Source organism: Cebidichthys violaceus, unplaced genomic scaffold (assembly GCF_023349555.1).
Source record: "Cebidichthys violaceus isolate CVI_PGR_0920_01 unplaced genomic scaffold, fCebVio1.0.p SCAF_7, whole genome shotgun sequence".
NCBI lineage: Eukaryota > Metazoa > Chordata > Actinopteri > Perciformes > Stichaeidae > Cebidichthys > Cebidichthys violaceus.
The window spans coordinates 11,547,361-11,565,892 of NW_027176927.1; the positions used below are offsets into that span (position 1 = coordinate 11,547,361).

General features: G+C 39.8%; 1 protein-coding gene across 1 annotated transcript in view; it reads left to right on the forward strand.

Moving 5' to 3' along the window:
* Positions 1–18,532, forward strand: part of cdkal1 (CDK5 regulatory subunit associated protein 1-like 1) — a 213,284-nt gene that overhangs the window by 135,564 nt on the left and 59,188 nt on the right. Inside the window, exon 11 of the mRNA XM_068736267.1 lies at positions 13,732–13,912. Within this exon, the coding sequence (XP_068592368.1) occupies positions 13,732–13,912 (181 nt within the window). The remainder of the gene's footprint in view (positions 1–13,731; positions 13,913–18,532) is intronic.

The following is an 18,532-nucleotide window of genomic DNA, read 5'->3' on the forward strand; positions in this document are numbered from 1 at the left end:
ACAGAGAGCCGTGTCTCTGGCCGCTCTCTTGATTTTCAGCACATTATAAGTATTTTACGAGCTTAAAAAGCTCTAGCTTTTATCTGTAAAGTGAAATGAACATTTTATCACTTCACGCATTTTTTAAATGTGTAACTGGTCAAACGTCTTGGTGATAAATAGAGCTAATATTCATACTTTGTATTCACATATTGGTGGGTTCCAATCTGGCTCTTGATCCTTTATTGTGTTTTATTAGTGTCTGACAACCGTATGGAAAGCACCCTTGAGAGAAATGAAAACGTTTTTCCTTACCTTGGTCTGTTTGTTTATTTGCCCAACTCCCGCTCAAGGAAAACTCCAATAAATACAGTTTATCGACTTCAAAGACCTCATCCACATCGTTGAAATAATCTATATATTCATTTATGACATTGCACATCTTTTAGATTACATTAAGTTACTTTTTCTGTACTCTGACACACCAAACTCTGCCCGGCTAGCACTCGCGTTTCCACCTTTGTCTTCCAGCAAACACGTCGTCTCGCGAGATTTGAGAACAAGACTTCTTCTTGAGATGTCAGACACTTAAAACAACAACCAGAGCTCGTTAGTGACAAGAACAAGAACTTTTAGTGTATGTGAACGACCAGTTTGCCCTGGCAGCGTTACATAGTACTCAGTCAGCGGTTGCTGTCCATAGCGCTTCCCCTCAATACTGGACTAATTTCAGACTGTGTTGTATACTAGTCATGAGACATGAGAAAAATACCAAAGTTACCCATAAATGAATAACTTGTCCCATTGAATTTGTCTGGTCATGGCCGTATCACATAGTCCTGGGGTTTATGGTGGTAGACAGCCATGTGTCTCTTTTAGAGGTGGCAGAATTATTATTCATATCCAATCTCAAAGCAATAAAACAAAAGACAATACACAATATTGTATTCAGAGCAAAAACAATGTTTAGACACTCTAAAGACTTGTATAAGTGATTAAATGATTCATAATCACATTGCATTAGGTGAAGGTTATCCTTTTTGGTGTGACCATGAGAATTAGACACATGCTTCCTTTAGCATAGTTCCATGTGAACAGCTTGTTTCTTTTTGTATGATGGAAAACGGTGTTCATATTATTGTTACTTTACTACAACTTCTTTGGATGGAGTTTTAAAACCTACAGAACTAATTCATACAAAGACTTGGTTTTTCCAATATCTGATTCACAAAACCTTCGTTAATCGATTAGGCTTCCTGGTATCAAGGGCCTCTTATATGTTGGTAGTGTGTTGCAATGTCCAATGTGTTGGCAGAGTAGCGCTGTGACTGTTGATGATCAACTTTCTGTCTGTGTGCGTGTCTCCGTTTCTCTTGAGTGTAGCAACAGTTTCTCCAAACAGCTCCAAGACCGTGTTCTGTGTCTGTCCGTCTGAGAGTGTGTGTGTGTGTGTGTGTGTGTGTGTGTGTGTGTGTGTGTGTGTGTGTGTGTGTGTGAGTCATATCTATTAGTCACAAGGAGTGACATTGTTATATCAAACCTCCATGGGTTACGGCAGGACACATGCATCAGTAGCGTGACTACACTGTGTCTGTGTGTGTGCAGATTGGAGCCAGTCTCTCGCTTTGTTGTTGAAGACACACCGTAGTTGGTTTACACTCATGCACTTAAAGGTTTAAGGTTTCAGCCAGGGCTAATGTTTCACTGGAATAGTTAGTGGGAGGGGCGGCAGCTGCCTTGAGGCATTGGAAAAAAAAAAAAAAAAGCAATACAAAAAACAACAGAAAAAGTGATGGTAAAAAGAGAGGGAAAGAAAAGAGAGAGGCGGGAAGAGAGAGAGAGAGAGAGAGAGAGAGAGCGGCGAACGAGACAGGTTTGCCGCGTAAACCTGCCGCAATGCTGGGACTTCCCAACCTATCAGCCCTGCTTTCCCTCCAGCTGATCAGAAAGTAAACTAAATGTAGCAGTGAACGGTTTGTCAGTCTTTAAATTCAAACCCTAATTTAGCCATGCATCTAGAATAACAGCCTGGTTTAGTCATCACATGCAAAGGAAACATCTCACACACATAAACATCAGTTTTTTAAACTCACCAGTCAGCTGCTCCATTGGATTTCCAAGTTCTCAGCTCCACACGTACCTCATGTACCCACCTCCACTTCTAATTAGCCTCTTTTACACAGAGATTCTGTAGTTCTGCTGTAATGTAGATCTGCCACTACACCTGCTTATTTTATGTTATTTTATATAACATGCTGCCATTACGGGACCAAAAGTAGCGTGGTGTGTCACACAACAGCGTCTGGTGTGTGTGATCCCACTTGCCGCTGCTTCCGGCTTAACGGCGGAACAACTCTGTCCCATCATTCCCTGTCAGGACATTTTATACAGAACGGCGATGTGGAATACTGGTGCAACATTCCTGCCTTGAACAGGCTGTGTGAAAAGGGGCTTTAGAAGGCTTTTAATGAATGGAGAAAATGTGTTATCTTTCATGAGCTTTGGATTTAAGGAATCCCCCCCAAAGCCCAAACTCCAAGAAAAAAAGAATTGAATTGAAAGGGCAAACATCTCTGCGGGAATACAAAATATACAAGTGTTTGTTTGTTGGAAAATGTTTGTAAAAATGAAACATAAAACATCCATTTAAAAAGAGATACGGACATGCATTTTGTGGACTGACTGTTGCCTCAGCGCAGATAAGACACAACTGTTAGTTGTTGTTCCGAATGGGACGTAAAGTAAAAGTCTAGCTGTCATATAGAGATGGGAGACTCAATATTGTTTTAATAATGGGGAAAACAACACATTTTCAGACGATATTTCTTGGAAGATATTCATAGTTTTGTACATGTAGAAAGTGACAGAAACAGTTGTGTCTAATATGAAAAAGTTCAAAGCCTGACTACTCTCCCTCCCCCCACCACACAGCTGACCAATCACGGTAAGAAATGGCAAGTAGGTGTCGCCCCTTTAAAGCTACGTCCATGTTTTTTTGTGAACATGAGAAAAGTCGCACAGATGAAGCCTGTTGTTGTATAACAATGTGCAAATTGAATGTGTGTATTACGTATACATCTCACAAATCAACTGGCCAGATAGTTATGGGAATTGCACATATCAGTGTCTGCTTGTTTATGCCGTTCCTTTACGCTGCCTGTTTATGTTTGTGTGTGGAAGTGATTTAATCCAGGAAGGAGAGACAGAGGGAGGGAGCCTTCCTGCCTACATACCTGGCTCTATGTGCCAGAAAGTCTAGCGTTGTCGATTGGCTCCGTTTAAACAAAAGGGAAGCACGAGTCATTACCTTCACAACAAGTTGACACTGAGGTGTGTGTGTGTTTGTGCGTGTCTGCACTTTAGAAAGAGAAACGGCTTGTGGATAATGACTCTTGGCAGTTCCTAACACATCTCTGTTTTATTGACACTCTGGATTACCACATTTCCTTTCCACAACCCGCAAACACACTTTCTCACACACACACACAGGATATGTACAGCTTCACTATAATTACAGGAGTTACCTTTTCCTTCATTAAGTAGTGTTAATTTATTATTAAGTCTCCCAGACCACAGAAGCTATCCTTCCTGTCTTTAGAAAGATTAGAACACACACACACACTCAAATGGAGCACCATTACTGCTCTGATAGATGTTGTGATACCAGTTTTTTTTCTTCCCAATACCGATTCAGATACCTGCATTTGCATACCGGCCAATACCGAGTGCTGATCCGATACCAGCGCTTTAAAAACAAACTATCTGACGTGCGTCTTCAAAACATGTCAGAGCAGCAGGGAAACTCAATGCCTCCCGGTGGCCTCAAAGAGCAGGTGGCAAAACAATCCAACCCATAAACACACCCCGCCAGAATAATTAAGAGAGAACAAGGTGTTGTTCCCTTGAACTTTATCCCCATAATACTTCTCTGACCCCGTTCAATTTCAAGTCAAAAACACTGCTAACATTGTTGAAAAGATGCTATTATTCACTCCGGTTTCTTGTTCATGATCAGCTTATCTTTTTCATGACTAATGTGAAGTTGGTCAAACATCACAGAAGTGGTTCGTCAATATTGTCTCTTACTAACTGACTATAGTTTATCATTGTCATTGTTATCAATGAAATGCTTTAATGTTGCTTTGCCTCATGAGCTTCAAGGTTATCTGTGCTCCATGTTTGACTTACCACAGTTTCCTCACTTGTTACACATTTTCTCTATTTGCTTAATATTTGTAGACTAGTATGGGAAAGCAGATTGACTTGTTTCCCCCACATGCAAACTCCGCCAAGTACAAACTGAAACTGTATGAGATCAGTTTTCCTTGAACCTGTGACTGTTTGATCTGATATTGTTCAGTTGTTCAGGTTATTCTACCTTCTATTTCAAAGCTTCAGTGAAACTTTAGGGTTATGGGTCATAAATTAAATGAGGCTCCATAAAACATACAGAAACATACCGGAATAATTATCGAGAAGGAAAAAAAAATCATGTCGGAAAAAACCTTTATCTAAAAGCAACCAGAGATTGGTTCTGTTTGATTAGAAAAGCCTGTAGTATGTGTAGGTGTTGGACACACACACACACACACACACACACACACACACACACACACAGATGTTGGACTTAGAATGCTAACACCCACATCTAAATAGGTATGGATGCATGGTTAGGAGTACGGTCGTGCATGTAACAAGGCAGTAAAGTGTTAACTTTCTGAGTGCTTGCACCCTGTGCACACATACACAGGGTCAGCTGAAACTACATGTAAGAACACGGTCATGTTTCAACGTCTGACTCAGCGCTTTCTCTCCTCCGTCTGCGTCACATAATATTTCTCTTGCTCACTGTTTGAGTCATCCTGCCTTCAAAGCTTAATTTCGACCCCACAGTTTCACTCACAGTTGATGGACTATAATCTGTTTGTCACTGGCGGCAAGCTTTTGCCTTGTGGGTGTGTGTTTCTAAATTCCTGTACACTGTCGTCTACAGCGAGGGAAATTTGCCGCCAAAATAGTAAGCTTGAGGGTGAAGTAATGTTTAGCAGTGTTAGTGATTAAACCCTGAGGAATGCCCTCTTACCCCGTACCATTTCAGTTTGTCTACTATTAGTGTCCCTTGGGTTTTATATGAAGTTATATTCATAGTCAGTTCTGTAACCCAAGGCATTTAGACGGAGAGGAATATCTCTAACGGCTATTGCAAACATTTACTGTCCTACCTTAATACACTATGTACAGTTTACTATCATATACTCATGTACAAGAAAGAGCTGGACAAATAAGTCTACTTTGTTGTTTTTGTCTGTAGCAAAACAAAGAGTTAAGATCCTATTTGTGATGACACATAGCATAAGCAAGCTTGCTTCTTGTGTGCTTGCACACAGTCTTTCAAGGAACAATAGTGACATTTAAGAGGTGAGATAGAGAATATTCTCTTTATTGTTTACATACAGTCACTCAGCTTGTTTACTAAAATTATCTCATTTATCTGTTTTGGTGATTAGTCAATGAATGAGAAATGCAAAAATTGCACATTGATTTATTTTTTTTAATAAGTGAATAAAAAATTAAAATTCCCTTTATGGAAAAGATAGTCATCTCAATGTCAGAGTGATTGTCGTGTCGGATGTATCAAAGTTGTTCTGATGGAGCTCATTTTCCTGGAGAAACCACACATCAAAGGGGCACTAATTGATTTACCCTGACAGGTTCTTCCTCACTCTCAAGAAAAGCCCATATGATGCTGTTCTTGGGCTCTAGTGACTGTCAGCTTAATGATTCATAAAATGGTTAGTTAGTTAAAAATAATTAGTCAGTTAATTACCTGTCTTACGGAAAACTACCAACTTCTCCATAAATCAAGTCTTTTCCTCATAACAGAGTGTTCGCCCTGGTTTTCTATTGCTACTGCTCTTCAAAAAAAGTCTTTTTTTAGGCATACCTGTATCTAACATTGATAAAGACCACTCCTAACTGACCTGCTAGCCAAGCAAAGCCTCCCTATCAACTGGAGAAGCAGCTGCAGCATGTGAGCCCAACGGTCACTAAACACCCCTTAACTATGAAACATTTTCAATATTTGCCATTTTTGGCCATCTTGACTTTGAAAAAGTCACTTATTTACTAAAACGTTTTATCATTTTGGACCATCCACTTATATCTGTCTCCGTACAAAAGAGCATTACAGTACAGTAGCTCCTTGTTTTAGCAATTTATGTAATGAGCAACATTTCTATTCAGGTGAGCAGCTTGATAGAGAAAGCACCAAAAAGCTGGCACTTAAAGCAAGCATAGCAATTATTCGATTCAGGTAAGGCTTTTATGTCCAGCATTTATCTGGTGCTTTGATGTTATTCATATCTGTGCAGGTCACACAGCGGGATGGAATGATGAATCGCATACTGTGGGTATGTCAATGAAGGTTGGCTTAAATTGAAATAAAGTGCAAAGGTACAGTCCATTTAACGCCTGGCTAGACATTCAAGAGTGTCATGCCTTTGCACTGCAGCCCTTCTTAGTCAAAGATATATGTGTGTGTGTGTGTGTGTGTGTGTGTGTGTGTGTGTGTGTGTGTGTGTGTGTGTGTGTGTGTGTGTATAAAGTAACTGCGTGTGCATCACTGAGTGAATGGATTTGTGGTGTGTGTGTGCACCCTTATTACTCCTCCCTCAGACTAATGAAATGTGTATGTGTGTGTTCTCATTACCCTTCTCCAAGGCTAATGAAGTATGCTTGTGTCTGCATGTGTAAGTGTGTGTGTTAAATTGAACTGCAGTTCTGCTCGGCTGTGTTCAGGCTGTTTCATTAAATGATAAAGTTTACTGATGACTCCAGTGGGATCATTATTTACTTGGCCGTCCATTCATTCCCCCAGCAGCCACCTCGATCTTTACAAATGACCCGCCACATAGGAAGACGGAGGTTATTTTGCACCGCAGGTTTAGAGATAAATGACTTGGTATTCACTTAATGGACTAACGGCACAGCCAACATGTTTACACACACTATTTGGACTTTTGTCCAATATCAGTTGTTTACCTATTGGAAAGATGACGAGATAGACTTTGCCTAAATAAACACGGTTAAAAAAAGGATAATCATAACATGGACACCAGACATTTTGATGGCTATTTTTTCCAAATATTCTGTATCTATCCCCATTAGTGATGAATATTAATTAATAAGAAATTATGGAGAAAGATTGCAAAGTATGCAATGCTTAGAAGGAGACTTATGCATGTTAGGATTTCACCTGAGGATAAGTTCAATAAATAAACATTTCACACTCCACTCTCTAAACCCACAAGATAAACTGTGAGAAAGCTGGGATTTAAGGAGAGCGAGAGATGCAGGTTTAGAAAGTCTCTCTGACAGTTTGACAGCAACTGAAGCCATCGTCTCATTTTAACATTAACCAATCATTTGTCTGTCACTTCTCTACTCTCAGGCATACAACAGTCGGCTTTTGCATCACATTCAGTCGTTGAATCACTTTTGAGAAAAATGCCAGAATGCAACAACCAACTTGCCTCTTATACTCATTGCTTATAATACTCATTATATGGTGATTGATTTTTAACTGTTTACTCATTGAGAACATCTGTGTTTATGATTATTAACCATCAGAAAGTGTATACATCGTCTTATACTAATAGCCCTTCCAAAGATTTTTCGGTCATGGTAAGTGTCATTTAGCCATCCAGAGTACTTTCACAGTCGCTGATAAGAGCCACAGTGAGAACCATTGTTTGGCTGTTGAGTTTGAATCTGTCTGAAATCCTCCTGGTATCTGGCCAGTCACCTGGCTCCTCCTCAACCAGTTGTGACAGTCCCTTCCTTCATCCTTGATGGTGGAAGTGGTTGAGGAAAGTGAGCGATAACCAAGCACACCTCTTTCTCTTTCTATCTCTCTCCCTGTAAATTGAGCTGCTACATGACAGTGCCATTACCTACAGCTGCCACGGCTAAATCAAACACTTAAGTGTCTGAGTGATTACTCGCACTCCTCACAAGTGCCCCTGTTCTTCACCCGTCCTTAGGTTCCTTCTGACTCTCCTTCAGGGGGAATCATTTCTGGTATAGATATATTACGTGTGCATTAGATGATTTTATTATTTAGATTGCATAATAATGAAAGACATAAAAGTATAGCACTCTCACAGCAAAAGTAAAATGAGGAAAAAAAGAGAGACACATGTAGATGAGGGTAGAATATCACACCTTCGAATAAACAAAGACACATTCAGATTACAAACCAAGAAAGAAGTGACCTGGATAACAGTTTATTGAATGTCACAGACAGTTTTTCATTGAATGTATTTCTGGCACCAGTAATGATGAACATTAAGACTACGTGCATGTTCTTAAGGTTTTGATCACAAAGTTTAGTCTCAGTAAAATGCCGCAAAAGAAATTGTGGATGACCTTTTAAAACTGCTGTTTTGCATATTGTGTATTAGAGAGAGTGATATTTTACAGACTTCACAGGGTCAAATCCATTCTACTAGACTGTTGTATAGATGATTTCTTTGTATAGCCAGCTTTATGTTTCAAGTATTTTAAGTGAGACCTGGTAGGCCCCTGACTTATTGGCAGCATTTTGAAGAAACCACTTTGTGCTGCTGCATAATTCAGAGGAAATTATTTTGATCATTTAAAAAAAAAAAAAGAAGCTTTTTATTCCAACGGTGTAACAAAAAATGGGTTGCAAAGCAACTGTCAACAATTCATCGATGGGATTGCGCAGTACCATTGAGGCAGATTAATGCACTGTAGGTAGACAGTCTTAAGGTGAGAGTCAAAAACATGTTTTAACCCTTTGTGACATCAGGACTTGACCGTGAATGTTGGTATTGGAGAGGACCGATGGCTCCTATGAGAAAACCCCACCGCGCATCTCTGCACAAGCACTGATTATGTCTGACTTGAAGATAATTTTCACACAATATGCTGTGGATCTTGAAACTTGTCCTTATAGAATTTGTTTTCACTCTCACCCCAGCTGCTGCTCTAAAGCCGTCGGATCACTTGTTAATTAGATTTTATTGAGTTTCCTCGAGACAGCAACCACCCAAAGTTTTAACATTTTACAACAAATCTCCCCACAGTGCATCTTTTCCTGTCTCTTCTCATCCCCACGTCTCTCTTTCCCTTCACCGTCCGACTCCTACGCCACAGCGGCTCCACTGTGGCACACATTAACATTTCAGAGAACACACACACACACACACACACACACACACACACAGCGCACTCACTGCAGCACAGATGGGTTGCATGGTCTCTTTCCGACAGATGAATAGGCAAATATTTACCTTCCCAGATTGTCTTTCTTCCACTCTCAATCCTTCCATTCCTCCACCCAACTCCTTCCTCTGTACACCTCCGTGCCACATTAATCTTTTTTTCCCTTGCTGTCGTTTCTCAGGGTTCTTCTGTCCCAATGGTCTTGCCTTCATCTTATCACGGGGGCCGCTCACAAGCATCTGTTTTTGCCAACACGTTTGCATACACATGCACATATTTTGAATATATGATGAAGAGGATGGCTGTGTTTACAGGGGAAGTCATATGCACATGCATGCACGTATTGGGGCCTCGGCAAACAAAGAGTTGATAATAATTGTGCTGAAGACAATGGTGCGTTTTATGAAGCTTAATTCAACCAATTGAGGCAGATGGGGGACTGACTGTGTGCTTATCTTGAGTTTTAATTAAACGACTTTAGTCTCTTATGAACACATTCTCCCTGTCTAAATGCTAACTCAGACTAGAAGCACATTAAGGCTAATGGAGGCTTCTGTCTTAAGGGATGTGCTTCAATGGGGCAGGAGGAGAAATGACATGAACAAAGCACACACACACACACCTATTTTCCTGCCCGATTATCTCTATAATTTAGGGAGTTCAGGGTCCGTATTGTCTTTTTACTCTGAAGTAGCTACAGGAAGCGCAGCGCTAGTCAAGAGGCTAGTGACTGACTGCTAGCTTTTGATGAATGGGTCCATCCTCCTTCTGTCACTCATCATAGAGGCATATACTTAACATATTCACGGACATTAGTTTACATTCCATTAAAACAGATCAGTCATAGTCTCAGACATTGTTAAACAGAGAACTAATTAAATGTAGCTTCTATAAGCAGACATTTAAGATGCATTGAAGGTGATTAACGTTGGAGGATTTCCTTTATATTCTTCATTTAACTGCTGCCTGTTATAAAATGTTGAGCTACATTTTCTCATACATTACTTTTTATCACAGTTCGAAACCTTTTTTTTGTTCTTTTTGTTCTTGTTTGGTCTTGATTGAACTTGGCACGCTGTCTTTTTCTTTGTCTTTATTGAAGTGCATATCAGTCTATGCATTAAGCTTTACTCTTGGGATGCTCTCTGCCTCTTACAGGATGTAACACCACGTTTGTCTTTTGATAAAGAATTCTCTCTCTGATATCTTTCTTTATCAATACTAATTGTTGTTAACTCTTTCTCCAGGCCTGACATACCAGACACGATCTCACCTGACAGATACTGTCTGTTAATCTCCCTTTCACACAACAAAGAGTCCAATCTTGCTCTATCAGTGTTTTTTGTTACTCTACATCTACATTATCTGCAGTTCCCTGTTTAGTGGTGAGATCACTAATTTCTCTGTTTTGCCCCACATACAGTTTGTGTGCTGTTTTTATACAGAAATGTGGCTATATTGCATCTTACATTTTGCAGTCAAAACTGTATATGTGCACTACTGAACATTGGATAGGATCAATTAATATGCTTCAAATCTCATTGGCCATTAAACTGTTGAGTACTTTGTGACAAAAGTTCATTCTAAGTTAGGCTTGTTTTTTCGTTTCTAGGTTTCAAGAAGAGCCCGACTCCTGCTTCGGTTTAATTAGAAGCAAGTTGAGCTAACACCTCATCTGTCATCTTTCTTGGCTTTCTCCTTTTCTGTCCCTGTATCTTTGCCTCTCCATGTTTCTCATACACTCTGTTTTTGATACATTTCTCCTCTCTCATTTTAACAAGGAGAATATCAGTGTGGTTCTTGTTCATTAGTATCACACATCACACCTCCATCACCCTTAGATCTGGGAGAGACAGAGGTGTCAAAATGACAGTGTGTGCGCGCATGTTTTTTTTCCCCTTTAGCCTCCACCCCAAGAAAATCCCCAAAAGCCAATTCACACCAGTCTCTCTCTCTCTCTCTCTCTCTCTCTCTCTCTCTCTCTCTCTCTCTCTCTCGGCTTTTTCTCTCAGTATTCTATCTCCATGTGTTACTTTGCACCCCTCGCCTTCCCCAGTAATGGTGTACATTTTCTTAGTACTTCTGCAAGAATGAATAGGACACACTGGCTACCTACGGTATACCTCATCACCACTACTACCACCAAAGGGCCATTGCAAATTGGATATGCCAACCCTTGGGAGATGCAACAGAACGTTATCTATTGAGGCTAGAAAAAAATGTGCTTGTTTGTTGACATTACTAATTGTATTTACTTTCCCTCCTACTGTCATTATTAAATGGCTTGGGGGAGTCTATTATCAATGTTTTAAACTCTTGCGACATGAACATTTAATAGCAATAAATGTGAGTTAACTTTCCTTTAATCCCTGTAGGAGAAGAATGTTTATGTTAATGTTTATGCGCGATAGCCTGCGCACATTTCCTCTAATATGGCTTCTGGACTTAATCCGCACACCTGTTACCTACTGATGACCATAATGTGGGTATACATCGACACAGTAGGGAATCCAAAAAATGAATCGTATCTTTCCCTTCTCAGGCCGTTTAACTTGATTAATTATTGTAGAAAGCCTACAGGCTGCAAATAGTCCTTTGTTTACCTAACAAAGTAAAGGATTAAAACAGTGTATTTTGTGTTCATTTCTCAAGGGGTTTAGAACCACTGCTTGGGGGGGCAGATTCAAGAAGTACATTTTAATCACAAATAGGAAAGTATTCATGTATTCATCAATTTAACCATTCAATGCACAGATTTTTGTTTTTGATTTATTTAGTTTTTCTTTTCCATAGAGTAATTGTCAGGCAGATCGTAGAGGTCAAGGATGCCTCTGCCTGCAGCCGATGGTTAATATTAATGACCGTAAGCCAATTGGATCTCATCAATAGGTCAGAGGTTATCATCGGGGTGCAGATGCAGGAAGTTAATGTAATTAAAAATGCTGTTCGATTTCTGAGAAAATGTCTTTTCCACTCTTTTCCTAATGTCTTTGTTGAGCTGTCCTTCCCTTTGTCGGTCTGTCGCTAGTGTGTGTGTGTGTGTGTGTGTGTGTGTGCGCGCCTGCCTGCCTGCCTGCCTGCGTGCGTGTGTGCGTGCGTGTGTGTGTTTCCTTCCTGTTTTAATGTCTTACAGTTCTCATGGATTTTTCACAAGAGATAGAAAAATCTTCATATTCATAATTTTCATTCCATTGCTGTTTTTGTTTTGTGTAAGTAGAAACATACACAGTTAAGGAATTACAACATCAGAGGTGAGATTCTTGTTTAAGAATTTGATGAGAGGAGAGAAGTAGTGCCAAGAATAAAGATACAAATTAAAGTTTATAGAAAAAAAGCAAGCCCAAATTACTGTTGAATGATACTTAACTCAGTCACTATGGCCGTTCTCTTCCATTCTATCCAAAGATCTTTCAATGGAAATCTGTTCAGTTTTCTCTTACTAATGGGATCATGGCTCCCTGTAGCAGACAGTTTTCCATATAATACGTTACATGAAGAGGCTCCAGTGCCTCTCCTGTTCCACTTCATCTAGATATTTTATAGAAAGCAGGTTATCAATGGCTTGGCGGGCTTGTATTAAGAATAGTTTCCAAATATTTCTGCATTGGTTATTAGTCCCACTCTAGAAAATGAATACATCCTCAAAAGACAGTCAATTGGAGTGCCAGCTTGTCACAAATTATTTGAACTTAGAATAGTGTTCTGTCCTTCAAAATTGTCATACTGCTAAATTAGCTCTTTGTGGTAATTTGCATCTACTTAAGCAATCAGAGATTATGTTTAATGCTTTTATGAACAGACATACTCATTGAAATGTTATTCCGACATGTCAAAACAGAATGCATTTCCTTAGGAATGGGGAGTATGTACGCTAGAGATAAATGGGTTTCTGACAGACATCCATAATTTAGTCTTGGAGCAATTTTGCCAGCCATCCAACTGCTGTCAATTCAAACAATACATAGAACCAATCAATACATGTATTCCAACACCCCACTGGCTACGATTAATCCAATGTACCAGTGGTTCAACTATCAATAGCTTATGATTGGTAGCAAAGGTTGCTAATCAGGGTATGATTGGCTAAGTGAGTCCATGGGGAAAGGCAAGTATCAACAGTGGGAAAATACTTACTTAGCAGTAATTTTAGGTAATTGATCAAGCAGTAATTGGAGGTTATGTTTTGTCACAGTGATAGCATCACACAATGCAGTCACGAAACTTTATGGGTGTGTAGTTGAGATCAAAATAAGGACTGCGTTTGAAGATGGGTGTGGTCAGAGTAGTGGGGTAGTGGGGGAAGGGGTTGGTGAGATCCAATCACAAGATGGTCTCTAGTATTGTTTTGAAGTGAACTTTTATCTAGAGAAGGGTTGTGCTAATCATACAACGACCATCTTGCTGTTTTGTTGAAACACCAGAAGTTAAGCAGAAGTTTTCACCAGTTTTCAAAAACTGTTTTACATGGCTTGATGAAATGCTCTCTCTCTGCTCCTTTTTTAGGGTCCCAGGTGTAACCATTGCTACAGATTTAATCTGCGGTTTTCCTGGTGAGACGGAGAAAGACTTCCAAGAGACTGTAGACCTGGTGAACCTCTATCGATTCCCCAGTCTCTTCATCAACCAGTTCTACCCCAGACCCGGTACACCTGCTGCCAAGATGGAGCAAGTACCAGCACACATGGTGAGTGTAGACACGGCTTTACTACCATTCATCTGACAAATAGGATTTGGGCTAAATTTAGCTGACAATGTATGAAAGTTATAGAGATGTGATTGTCATGATGTGGCCACAAAGGCACAATTAACTTCACTTAACACACAATGGATGTTTTCCAACATGCTATACTGTGATTTTTGATTTCTTTCTTCCCCCATGGCTTTATGTGGTCTGCTGTAGCTCACCAGGTAGATACTATGGTAGGTACTATACTATGACTTTGTGTGACTTTTTTGACGAATTACGATGAACTGTTTTCGACTTTGACCATATTTTGACATACTATACTTAAACTTTTTATGACTTTTTTGTTTACTTAAAAATACTACAGTATGACTTCTTATAACATTCGATATTCAGTTTTTTTACTTTTTTTTTTTTTTTACATACTATATTTTGACTTTTTATAACATGTTTTTGACATTCTATATTTGGACTTTTTTGTCTTATTTCGACATACTATATATACTGTGACTTTTTTTCAACAAACTACACTATGATACTTTTTATGTTTTTTCGACATTCAATATTGTTTTTTTATACATGAAATACAATGGATTGTTTTCAACATACTATACTATGACTTTTTCACTACATTTTTTATTTTGACTTTTTATGCGATTTTTTGACTTTCTATAATTTGACTTTTTATGACTTTTTTTGACAAACTCTACTGACTCTACTTTTTTTGACATGCTATACTATGACTTTTTTTTTTTTACAAAGCAGCTATCCTCTCTTCCATGGACAGCAGTTTTGTGTTCACACAAAACGATCATAAGCTCATGAAGCCATTATTGTTTGAAAGGTGAGTGTAACAAAGCGACAGGGTAAAGGAGAGAGAAGCACATTAAACACATCACCACCATCATGCTTCCTCATCCTGAAATGTTTTTTTTTACCTTTTTTCTTTAGTTTGAACCACACCATTATGCTATACAATATACTATATGTTCTATCTCCTCTTGCATTTGCACTCTCCTTCTTTACCATGAAAGTACTGACACATCTCTTTCAAGTGGAACGTCTTCATAAGTCATTCTCTTTTTCTCCTGTCTCTTCATTCTCTGAGGAGAAGCTGAGTGAGTCTTGGAGGGATCAGTCCCTGGACAACTACATCACTGCTTCTCTTCTTCTTACGGGTTTTCCCCTCTCCTTTCTTTCTCCTCCATCTGTTTTATCCGACTTGTGTTATCAGCCTTTGGAGGACAGCACACATCCATCCTTTATTCCAAAAGCAGCTCTTTGATTGTCAGAATGCCACATATTGCTTGTTCCTGTTGAAATATATTATTGCCAAATCAGCCTTTTTGTTCATATGAAATCATTTTGATAGCTAGTTTATTTAAGTATGAGTCACTATGAATCACAACAATCTTTAACAATTGTATTTTTCTTTGCCTAAAATGAGACCACACCACATTTTGATCCTGCATTTCCAATAGTGATTTTCACTATTCATTTTTATGTTTAAATGTAAGTTAATTGTGAGTATTTGTGCAGAGAACAGTAAAAGGTGACAGAGAGAGTCCGAATAATATGTTAGGCTCCCCGTAACCAGTACACCTGCTTAGGTGGTTAAAGCTGCCCACAACATCACATCATCAGTCAGCATGCACCTGTTCTTGCACACATATATACACACAGACCTACAGACAGATACACACACAGCAAGTGGTGGCAGCTAGGCGATGTCTAGGCCAGGTAGGGTCAGTCATTAATAAAGTGCACCAGATGGTTTGTCTGGAACACAACTGTGTTGAAAAGCCACAGGAGGGATGGATGGAGAACTAGATGGAGTAGGAAGCAGAGACAGAAGGAGGCCTGAGAGGGAGCAAGGAAGGAGGAAGAATCTGAAAGGGAAAGGGAAATAAATAATGTGAGAGAGAACGTAACAGCCACAGGGAGATGCCCGTTGTGGGACCTAAAGCTCCGTGACGCTGAATTGACCACTATGATGCTCCTCTACTAAATGTAACGGCTGATGTGGGTGAGGATGTCAGTCTCACCATTTGGCTGTGGTGAAGCTGGTGGTCTTTGTCTATGAGTTACGCTGATCTTACAAATGTAGAACACTCTGCCCTTTAAAAGCAAGCGCAGACATTTAGGCTTTATTATCAGAATTGTACGCAGACATGGCAGTTTGCCTTTTCCACCATTTTCATCACCATTAATGGAAGGCGAAGCAGATTTTAATTTACAGAGATTGTATGAAACATCCTTTTCAGTTATGTAAATTCACTCTACCTCACAGGACAGATAAGCAAGGTGTAGGCCATTGCACCATTGAAACATGTCTAGAGATGAGCCTTTGGTATAAGGTGCTTAGGCATGTCCATAGCATCAAGTGTTTTGACAACAGTGGACATTCTGTGTGATGAGCTGGTTAATGAACTATCAATACACCCCATTTTTCAGAATACAAAGAGTCACACACTGTCACAAGTATTGCATTGTGTAAGCCTGTGTGTGTGTTCAGGGTAATGGGCAGGACTAGATAATGAGAATTGATGTGGTTGGTTTGAGAACGGTTCACACATGCCTTGGATATCCTGGAAACTAGTTTTGTCATTGTCATTATTCGGTTGCATTATTGATGTTTTGAATAAACCATTTGTCCAAAGCAATATATCTTTTTCGGCATACCAGTCAGCTAGTGTTGCCAAGTTGGTTTTTCTCATTTGGCCCCATATTACTTGAGCACATAGTTTGCTGTTGAAGTACTAAACTAATTAATCCAAAGTACTAATACTCTATTAGTACTAATATTTGATCATTGAACTATTTTGCTAATGTTAAAATATGTTTTATGTTACTGTTATAAAAACATATATTTGAATAAAAATGCACAAGGATAGATTTGTCTCAGTAAGTCAGTGAGTGAAGCAATGAAACCCCATAGAGTTGGAGCGGGTCCAGCTGCGATGTGGTCCAGGTGTTTGGAGCTATCTGTAGGTGTAACTTATTACCTATTGTAATAGATGATATATGAGAGAATGGGGGGGAGAGCAGAGGCAGATGGAAAGAATAGGAGACCACAGGGATGGAGGGAGAGAAGGGAGCATGTTGAGAATAAAGGGATGTGAATGCTATTAGCTTGGATCTCCATGATCATCCCCAGGTGGCTAGAACTTAGCCTTGATAAATGGACTTTGTGAGGCGTGTGTGTGTGTATGTGTGTGTGTTGGTATGCCTATTGGTATGCAAGGAGTGGTTGAGAATGAGCAGCTGCTGGAGCAAAAGGGAGAAAAAAAAGTGATAGAGAAGGAGATTAGCTATTCTAGTGGGACAGTGTTTTTAATTTCCCCTGGTTGTAATTGGTTAAGAACTCCATTACCCACAAGGCACCAGTGTGGCAGCTGTCAAAGTGAAACAGCTGGCCAGCCACTAGTAGCTCCATCTCCTACCTTCACGATCATTTATCTAGGCCTGGACACACGCATGCTTTCTCCCCTATCTGTCTCAAACGCAGACACTTCCTCTCTCACATACGTATCAGGGGAGATAATAACACTTGACTAAAAGTCAAGTCAGTCTTAACAGGTGAGGTTTCATAGTGCAGTTATTGAGATTCATAAGGAGTGTAGCCATTGCATGGAACCGATTTAGTGACCTATGAAATCACAGTATGTTTGTAGTCTCTGCTGATAATGAAGAGCATATTTAGGGTAATTTATCTATGGTGAGTGGGACCATAGCGCTCACACACACACACACACACACACACACACACACACACACACACACACACACACACACACACACACACACAAAACCCTATTCCTGTCTTTATTTAGCATATCGTATTGCTGGATCTTGAGTAGCGAATAGTATATCTTTCTCTCTATGTATTAACAATTAGCAGTGTGCCTTGTGTACAGAATACATGCAGCAGATGTGACACAGGTCAACATAGCTGGAACATGTTGTGTCTAGTGACCACTGCATAGAGAAAAAGGTCACACACACATGCAGAGCGTCACCCTTGTGACCACTCTCCTTGTGATGCCTTTAGGAAGTGTTAACATAGACACAACCACACACAGATTATGCCTAAGGTTAATCTTGGAGTAATATAGCACACACACGCGCCGGGGGTGTAGGCTCTATAGCACCAACATCTGTCTATCATTAGGGAAAGACAAATGGGCACATGCTGGTGAGCCAGAAGCTTATACAGTGTAGGCTCAGGCAAGATCACTGTTACCTTGCCCCACAACACACTCAGGCATACTGACATCCATGAACTTGCTCATGTAGACACACACACACGCACACACACACACACACACATATTTCTACTGCTCAGTGTCAGAGAATCACACGTTAAGCTTTTTCTCTGCAGTACACAAACATTAAACCAAGAGGAGGACCTTGCTGGGTGTGTTCACATGCACACACACACACATAACACTGTCTTACAAACCTTTGAAGCCTTCGGAACACATTTGAGAGTGTTTACCAATAACAATCTTGAAGCATGCAGCTACAACATGCTGAAATCACACACATAAACATCTTTACCGACTATAACTTCAGTCACTTGATAAGTGCATGCACATTTTAGATTCTTTTTAGTCTTTT